The following is a 9446-nucleotide window of genomic DNA, read 5'->3' on the forward strand; positions in this document are numbered from 1 at the left end:
CCCCACGGGCCGTCGCGCAATTGGTGACGACCGTCAACCTGTTACTGTCCCTCACCAAGGACACTTACGTGATCCGTCAGGGACCTCACGGTACAGTTTTCCAGCGGAGTGGGATCGAGCACGTGGCATTCGGTTTCCAGCAGGTCCAGTTCCAGATCAAATAACTCTCCAAAAGGTCTCTGTGGAGGAAGAGAAATAACTTTTTTAAAATGTAATGGATTTGTTCAGCACTTACCATGCGGCGGGCACTGTACTAAGCACTGGGATGGTTACAAACTAATAATAATAATGTTGGTATTTGTTAAGCGCTTACTATGTTCTAAGCGCTGGGGTAGACACAGGGGAATCAGGCTGTCCCACGTGAGGCCCACAGTCCTCATCCCCATTTTAGAGATGAGGCAACTGAGGCCCAGAGAAGTGAAGTGACTTGCCCCCCCCGGTCACCCAGCTAAGTGGCAGAGCCGGGATTCGAATCCATGACCGATGCCTCCCAAGCCCGGGATCTTTTCACTGAGCCACGCTGCTTCTCTAGAAGTGACTTACCCAAGGTCACACAGCAGACAAGTGGCAGAGGCGGGGAAGAGAGAGAGAGTTTGGGTGACAGACTCATAAGGAAGGATGCAACCTCTTTCAGGCAGTGATTTTTCCAGCGTTCTGCCTACCACACGAGAGGCCCATGAGAGACAGTAGAGGACTGTGCCTCGGTTGCTCTGTCGAAACCTTTCCCCCATGATGTTCTCGCCTCAGGATAATAATGTTGGTATTCGTTAAGCGCTTACTACGTGCTCTAAGCGCTGGGGGAGATACAGGGGCATCACGTCGTCCCACGTGAGGCTCACAGTCTTCATCCCCATTTTCCAGATGAGGGAACCGAGGCCCAGAGAAGCGAAGTGACTCGCCCACAGTCGCCCAGCTGACAAGCGGCAGAGCCGGCATTCGAACTCATGACCTCTGACTCCAAAGCCCGGGCTCTTTCCACCGAGCCACGCTGCCGGTTGGCCGCAGACCACATCCCCCATGGGGCTCACAGTCTTCATCCCCGTTTCACCGTTGAGGAAACTGAGGCATGGAGCAGTCCAGTGACTAGCCCCGGGTCACACAGCAGACAAGGGGTGGAGCCGAGATTGGAACTCAAGTCCTCCTGATTCCCGGGCCGGTGTTCTGTCCACTAGACCACGCCGCTTCTCGAGTATTTGAGATGAGTTGTTTGCTTAACTTCTGCAAGAACCGGCTGACTCGAAAGGATTCTTTGTAAGGCAGCTGCCAAGTCGCGGACGTAATGTTGGTATTCGTCAGGCGCTTACTATGCGCAGAGCACCGTTCTAAGCGCTGCGGGAGACGCAGGGTCATCAGGTTGTCCCACGTGGGGCTCGCAGTCTTCATCCCCAGTTGACCGACGAGGTCACCGAGGCACAGAGAAGTGAAGTGACTTGCCCAAGGTCACCCAGCGGACGGGTGGCAGAGCCGGGATTCGAACCCATGACCTCTGACTCCCAGGCCCGGGCTCTCTCCACTGAGCCACGTTGCTTCTCTAAGCATCGCCTTGCTAGTCTGAAGGGATGTCTAAACATTGCGGCTTTGATTCGTTAGAGGTCATTATGCGTCGGGGCTCATCATCGCTTCCTTGCCAGGGGGAGGGGAGGGGGGAGAACTGTGCCTTTAAATGGGGGGGGGTGACATTTGATCATAATAATAATCGATCGATAGTACTGGTTGGGCGTTTACCGTGTGCACTGAGTGTTCTGCACTGAGGGCTTGGAAGAGTATAGTAATAATAATCATGCTGGAATTTGTTAAGCGCTTACTATGTGCCGAGCACCGTTCTAAGCGCCGGGGTAGACACGGGCGAATCGGGCCGTCCCACGTGGGGCTCACGCTCTTCATCCCCACTTTACAGCTGAGGGAACTGAGGCGCCGAGAAGTGAAGCGGCTTGCCCGCAGTCACCCAGCCGACGAGTGGCCGAGCTGGGATTCGAACTCATGAGCCCTGACTCCAAAGCCCGGGCTCTTTCCACTGAGCCACGGCTGCTTCTCCAGCCACGCTGAGGCACGGAGAAGTTAATGACTTGCCCAAGGTCACACCTTCCGCAAGTGGCAGAGTGGGGATTAGAATCCATGTCCCCCGACTCCTAAGCCTCTTTCCACTAGGCCACCCTGCTTCTCTGAACTGGGCGGAAATGAATCATTAGAAACAAAGACAGGCGAGAAAGCCGGGTAGGCGAGGATGGAAAAGCAGTCCAATTAACCCGGAGTTCACCTATTAATAGCGCAGCGGAGATCGGATCCGTAGCCAACACCATAGGAAGGGAGCGTAGAAATTCCATTTTTTTCTAAACTATCAGGCAGTGTTTTAAAAATACAATGTTTAGATTCCCCCCCCCCTCCCCGCCCTCAGTTATTTAGCGTTCAGAAGGTAGAGAAGCAGCGTGGCTCAGTGGAAAGAGCACACGGGCTTTGGAGTCCGAGGTCACGGGTTCGCCTCCCGGCTCGGCCATTTGTCGGCTGTGTGACCTGGGGCAAGTCGCTTCACTTCTCGGCGCCTCAGTTCCCTCAGCTGTAAAATGGGGATGAAGACCGTGAGCCCCACGTGGGACGACCTGACTCCCCGGTGTCTACCCCGGCGCTTCGAACGGTGCTCGGCACATAGTAAGCGCCTAACAAAAATACCAACAAGCTAGAAAGGATCGCAACCATCTCTTTTTCCTCCCTTTCTTCCTCTTTCTCTCCGTCTCGCTCGCTCTCTTGGTCTACTCATTTCCCTCCTCTGTCTCCTCGCCCTCCTCTTCCTTTCCCACCTCCTTCCCCCAACGCCTCCACGAACGCCTCTAATCCTGCCACTCTTATTAAAGAAGGAGGGAGGATTTTACCGTTAGTAATCTGGGCCGGTCAAAACCGGAAGAACGCCTTACGTATATATCTAACATCAGGGTGAATATAAATTAATAAAAAAATTCACCTCTGCCATAGGTTCCAAGAACCTGCAATTTTCCAGACTCAACAAAGTCCCGTAACTGATTGACCTTTTGCAGAGGGTGGAACCTTCCATCATTCAGCTCGAAAGCGTGTTGCTCTCGTCGAATTTGAAATCTGCCCTGCACCTACCAACTCTACCGTGCCTTACCCTCCCGAGCGTTTGGTAATAACGATGTTGGTATTTGTTAAGCGCTTACTATGCGCGGGGCACCGTTCTAAGCGCTGGGGTCGATACGGGATAATCAGGTCGTCCCACGTGAGGCCCACGGTCTTCATCCCCGTTTTACAGATGAGGGAACCGAGGCCCCGAGAAGTGAAGTGACTCGCCCACGGTCCCACAGCTGCCAAGTGGCGGAGCCGGGATTGGAACCCATGACCTCTGACTCCCAGGTACAGTGCTCTGCTCAAGGTAAGTGCTCGGTAAATACCACGGATTGGTTTCTTTTAATGGTACCCGTTAAGCGCCGACTACCTACCCGGCACTGTACCGAGTATAGGAACAAGGGACAGGGTGGCTCAGTGGCAGAGAGCCCGGGCTTTGGAGTCAGAGGTCATGAGTTCGACTCCCGGCTCTGCCACCTGTCAGCTGTGTGACCGTGGGCAAGTCCCTTCACTTCTCTGGGCCTCGGTTCCCTCATCTGTAAAATGGGGATGAACTGTGAGCCTCACGTGGGACGACCGGATTGCCCTGTATCTCCCCGAGCGCTCAGAACAGCGCTCGGCACATAGCAAGCGCTTAACAGATACCAGCATTATTAACAAGGTGATGTTTGGACGCGGTTTCCGTCCTTCGAGGGGCTCAAAGCAACAGTGGTTGACACACGGCAAGCGCTTGCCACGTAACATTATCTAGCGGGGTCTTAAACAGAACTGGGAGAGATGCATCTGGTTTATTCCGGAGTTCGTCCGGTTTATTCGGGACAACTGTACTAAGTGGTCCAGAAGGAGCAGCGAGCCCTCCCGAACTCCCGTCGTCGGATCGCGCTATTTCGGCGGCCAGTTTCCCAAGGCAGGTTTATATTTAGAGCATCCCTGGGACTTGCGTTTCTAATTAATCCCCGCAGCAAAACCCACTAGAGGCTGCACCTGCCTGAAAGAGACCCCTCTCCTGAAATCTGGATGGGATTTTCAACACCAAATATAATTCTTTAAAGGATGATAATGAGAATCCCTCCCCCCGTGTGACGTTTCGGAGCATATCTCTCTTCTAGGCCCGCTGTCGCCTTCATTCCCCGCTCCCTCCGCCGGTGGTCCGATGCCCGGACTGAAGCGCTCGCCCAGCAGGCCCCTTCAGAGACGGTCTTTCGTTCATTCGGTGGTGTTTATCGAGCGCTTACTGGGTGCAGAGCACTGTACTAAGCGGTTGGGAGAGCGCAATACAACCATAAACGGTCGCATTCCCTACCCGCACGAGCTTACAGCCTGGTGGTGGGGGACAGACGTTAATAAAAATAAATGAATGACAGGTGTGTACGTGAGTGCTGCGGGGCTGGCAGGGGGGATGAACAAAGGGAGCAGGTCAGGGTGATAATAATGTTGGTATTTGTTAAGCGCTCACTACGTGCAGAGCACCGTTCTAAGCGCCGGGGGAGATACAGGGTCATCAGGTTGCCCTAGGTGAGGCTCCCGGTCTTCATCCCCATTTTCCAGATGAGGGAACTGAGGCCCAGAGAAGTGAAGTGACTCGGCCACAGTCACACAGCTGCCAAGTGGCAGGGCAGGGATTCGAACCCATGACCTCCGACCTCCAAGCCCGTGCTCTTTCCACTGAGCCACGCTGACGCGGAAGGGAGTGGGAGATGAGGAAAAGTGGGCTTAGTCTGGGAAGGCCTCTTGGAGCAGATGGGCCTTCAGTAAGGCTTTGAACGAGAAAGAGCCCGGGCTTGGGAGTCAGAGGTCACGGGTTCGACTCCCGGCTCTGCCCCTCGTCAGCTGGGTGACCGTGGGCGAGTCACTTCGCTCCTCTGGGCCTCGGTTCCCTCATCTGGAAAACGGGGATTAACCGTGAGCCTCACGTGGGACGACCCGATTCCCCTGGATCTCCCCCAGCGCTCAGAACAGCGCTCTGCACATAGGAAGCGCTTAACAAATACCAACATCATTATTATTAACGGGGGGGAGAGGAATAATAGCCTGGTAGATTTGAGGAGGGAGGGCGTTCCAGGCCAGAGGCAGGACGGGGGCCAGGGTCGGCGGCGAGACAGGCGAGAACGAGGCGCGGTGAGAAGGTTAGCGGCACCAGAGGAGCGGAGCGTGTGGGCCGGGATGGAGAATAATAATAATAATAATAATAATAATAATAATAATAATAATAATGTTGGTATCTGTTAAGCGCTTACTATGTGCCGAGCACCGTTCTAAGCGCCGGGGTAGACGCAGGGCAATCGGGTCGTCCCACGTGGGGCTCACGGTCTTCATCCCCATTTAACAGATGAGGTAACTGAGGCCCAGAGAAGTGAAGCGACTCGCCCACAGTCACCCAGCTGACAGGTGGCAGAGCCGGGATTCGAACTCATGACCTCTGCCTCCAAAGCCCGTGCTCTTTCCACTGAGCCACGAGAAGGAGAGGAGGGAGGTGAAGTAGGAGAGGGCGAGGCGGTGGAGTGCTTTAAAGCCAACGGCGAGGCGGTTCTGTTGGCTGCAGAGGTGGATGGGCAACCACTGGAGTTTTTCGAGGAGCCGGGGTGACGTGTCCCGAAGGTTTCCGTAGAAAAATAATCCGGGCCGCAGGGTGAAGAACGGACCGGAGCGTGGCGAGACGGGAGGTTGGGAGGTCAGCAAGGAGGCTGATGCGGTCATCCAGGAGGAACGGGATAAGTGATGGCATTAACGCGGTTACGGTTTGGATGGAGAAGCAGCGTGGCTCAGTGGAAAGAGCCCGGGCTTGGGAGGCAGAGGTCACGAGTTCGAATCCCAGCTCCGCCACTCGTCAGCTGTGCGACTGTGAGCGAGTCGCTTCGCTCCTCTGGGCCTCAGTGACCTCATCTGTCAAATGGGGGCTAACTGTGAGCCTCACGCGGGACAACCTGATTCCCCCGTATCTACCCCGGCGCTCAGAACGGTGCTCGGCACACGGTGAGCGCTTAACAAATCCCCAAATCGTTATTAGGGTGGAGAGGAAAGGGTGGATTTGGGCTCCGTTGTGAAGGCGAGACGGACGGGATTTAGCGATGGATTGAATACGGGGGTTAAATGAGAGAGAAGAATAGAGGATAACGCCAAGGTTTCGGGCTTGTGAGAAAGGGAGGGGGTTGGTGCCATCTACAGTGATGGGAAAGTCAGGGGGCAGACGGGGTTTGGGCGGGAATATAAAGAATTCGGTTTTAGACATGGTAGATCTGAGGTGATGGGAGGACATCCGAGTAGGGATGTCTTTAGAGCGGGAGGAGAGCCTGCAAGCGGTCAGTGGTATTCATTCATTCATTCGATAGTATTTACTGAGCGCTTACTGTGTGCAGAGCACCGGACTGAGCGCTGGGAATGAACGAGTCGGCGACAGACAGAGACGGTCCCTGCCCTCCGACGGGCTCCCGGTCCGATCGGGGGAGACGGACGGACGAGGACGATGGAACGTCTCGTAAGAACAACGGCGACTAAATAGAATCGAGGCGACGGACATCTCATCAACAAAACCGAGCGCTTCTGGAGCGCTTGCCCCGTGCGGAGCACTGTTTTAAGTGCACGGGAACTGTAGTAAGCGCTTGGAAAGCACTGCGTCAAGCAAAGCAGCGTGGCTTGGTGGAAAGAGCACGGGCTCGGGAGTCTGCTGTGTGACCTCGGCCAAGTCGCTTCACTTCTCTGTGCCTCAGTTCCCTCATCTGGAAAATGGCGATTAAAACTGTTAGCCCCAAGGGGGGGGGGGGGCAACCTGATTTTACCTCGTATCCACCTTAGTGCTTAGAACAGTGCTTGGCACGTAGTAAGCGCTTAACGAATTCCAGCGTTATCATTGGGAAAGCGCAGCACAGTAGGTGATGATGATGATGAGGTTGAAGTGCTTCCTACGTGCCACGCGCTGTGCTAAGCGCCGGGGTGGATCCAAGCAAATCAGGTTGGACGCGGTCCCGTCCCGTCTGGGGCTCACAGTCTCACTCCCCGTTTTACAGATGAGGGAACTGAGGCGCAGAGGAGTGAAGCGAGTTGCCCAAGGTCACACAGCAGAGAGGCGGCAGAGCCGGGATTAGAACCCGGGACCTTCTGCCTCCCGGGCCCGGCCTCTATCCACTCCGCCGTTCTGCTTTGGTAGACACGATCCCTACCCTCAAGGGGTTTACGGACGAGAGAAGGGGAGAGCCGTAAAAAGAAATTCGAGAAAAGGGAAACGGCAGAAAATCTGAACTTCCTCTGCACCCTACAGTTTAATAGGTGAGTTCGGTGGTGTCTGAAGGAAAGCTGGAGGAAAAGCGTCCGAGGCAAGGGCCAGCATTTTAGGGGAAGCAGCGTGGCTCGGTGGAGAGAGCCCGAGCTTGGGAGTCAGCGGTCATGGGTTCGAATCCCGGCTCCGCCACTTGTCAGCTGCGGGACCGTGGGCAGCTCACTTCACTTCTCTGGCCTAAGTTCCCTCGTCTGGAAAGTGGGGACTGACCGTGAGCCTCACGGGGGACAGCCTGATGACCCTGGATCTACCCCAGCGCTTAGAACAGTGCTCTGCACATAGTAAGCGCTTCACAAATACCGGCATTATTATTATCTGGCTCTTCAGCCTCCAGCCTAGCGCTTTGTTTCAAGCTCGTTTGCGATACAAAGCCAATTCCATCTCTCTTAATGAGACCAGACCGTGCGCCCGTCAAGCGGCAGGGACCGTCTCTACCTGTCGCCGACTCGTTCCTTCCAAGCGCTTGGTCCAGTGCTCTGCACGTAGTAAGCGCTCAATAACTACTATTGAATGTTCTCCCCCTCGATTCTATTCATCGCCATCGTCCTCGTCCGTCTCCCCCGATCAGACCGGGGGCCCGTCAGAGGGCGGGGACCGTCTCTTATCTGTGGCCCACCCGTCCATTCCGAGCGCTCGGTCCGGTGCTCTGCACAGAGTAAGCGCTCAATCGATACTGCCGAATGAACGAACGAATGCCCCGGCGCTCAGAAAAGTGCCTGGCACAGAGGAAGCATTTCACGAAGCCTACAGTCGTCAGCGTTAGCACTTACCCGTTGCCACACTTTGACTTTGTCAATCTGATTCAGGGCATATTTGTATCCGCGTCGACTGTGGCTGTTAACGTAGCGCACGGCTTCCGCTGCCACCTCCTCCGCCTGCGGGTCGTCGCAGTCGAGGTATCTGAAGGGACCGGCGTTCGGGGCGGCGGCGGCCCGGTTCGGGAGCTGGGCCAGCCCGATTAAGACGATGAAAAACCTCATGGTTCCCTTGGGAGAGGCGCCGGGGACCGGCTCCGAACACCGACCCTGGGTCGCCGGCGGCAGAAAGGTGGGAAGCCCACGGGAGGGGGTTTCATTTATCTAGCATCCGAGACGGCTAAAGGCTAGGGGAATTGCACAAGGATCTGGAATGATCGTTTGACTGGTTCCGAGAAGCTCCGGAAAGCGGCACGGTGGGGAAAAAGGAAAGCAAACAAGTTAGGACATCGCACTCCTCTCCGAATCCTGCCAAAGTCAATTCCGTCAAGCGGGATGCTCCAAAGTCTGCTCAGAACGAGCCGATCTCAGCAAAAAGAGGAGACCTGGCGGGAACCTCAAGAAAGGACGATGAAAGGGGCCGGAAGGGCAAAAGCCCACTCTGGGTTTCGAAGGGGCGGAGAGTCTCTTGGCTCGGGAGCGAACAGAGTGGCCTAATAATAATAATGATAATGTTGGTATTTGTTAAGCGCTTACTACGTGCAGAGCACCGTTCTAAGCGCCGGGGTAGACACGGGGGGAATCGGGTCGTCCCACGTGGGGCTCACGGCCTTAATCCCCATTTGACAGATGAGGGAACTGAGGCCCAGAGAAGTGAAGTGACTTGCCCACGGTCACCCAGCTGACAAGCGGCAGATCTAGGATTCGAACCCATGACCTCTGACTCCAAAGCCCGTGCTCATCCCACTGAGCTGGGAAGCCCACCGATACGGGAAGCGGCGTGGCTCAGTGGAAAGAGCCCGGGCCTGGGAGTCGGAGGTCACGGGTTCGAACCCCGGCTCTGCCGCTTAATGACGTTGGTGTTTGTTCAGCGCTCACTACGCGCCGAGCACTGTTCTAAGCGCTGGGGTGGATACAGGGGAATCCGGGTTGTCCCACGTGAGGCTCACAGTCAATCCCCAATTTTCCAGATGAGGCCCAGAGGAGCGAAGTGACTTGCCCGCGGTCACGCAGCTGACAGGTGGTAGGGCCGGGAGTCGAACCCGTGACCGCTGACTCCGAAGTCGGCTGTGTGACCGTGGCAAGTCACTTAACTTCTCTTGGGCCTCGGTTCCCTCATCTGGAAAATGGGGATGAGGACCGTGAGCCCCATGTGGGACAGGGACTGTGTCTTGTTACCCATT

At 55.6% G+C, this 9446-nt stretch overlaps 1 protein-coding gene across 2 annotated transcripts in view; it reads right to left on the minus strand.

Annotated features, from left to right (window-relative positions):
• Positions 1-8441, minus strand: part of AHSG (alpha 2-HS glycoprotein) — a 35392-nt gene extending 26951 nt beyond the window's left edge. The window contains exons 1-2 of one of the 2 annotated variants that reach the window (XM_029069250.2): positions 8119-8441; positions 69-179 (exon numbers count right to left, since the gene is read on the minus strand). In XM_029069250.2, the coding sequence (XP_028925083.1) occupies positions 69-179; positions 8119-8328 (321 nt within the window). In that variant the 5' untranslated portion in view covers positions 8329-8441. The remainder of the gene's footprint in view (positions 1-68; positions 180-8118) is intronic. The other variant, XM_007667385.3, reaches the window with a different exon arrangement.
• Between the last annotated feature and the right edge of the window lie 1005 nt (positions 8442-9446).

The sequence above is a fragment of the Ornithorhynchus anatinus genome, chromosome 1, assembly GCF_004115215.2.
Source record: "Ornithorhynchus anatinus isolate Pmale09 chromosome 1, mOrnAna1.pri.v4, whole genome shotgun sequence".
Lineage (NCBI taxonomy): Eukaryota > Metazoa > Chordata > Mammalia > Monotremata > Ornithorhynchidae > Ornithorhynchus > Ornithorhynchus anatinus.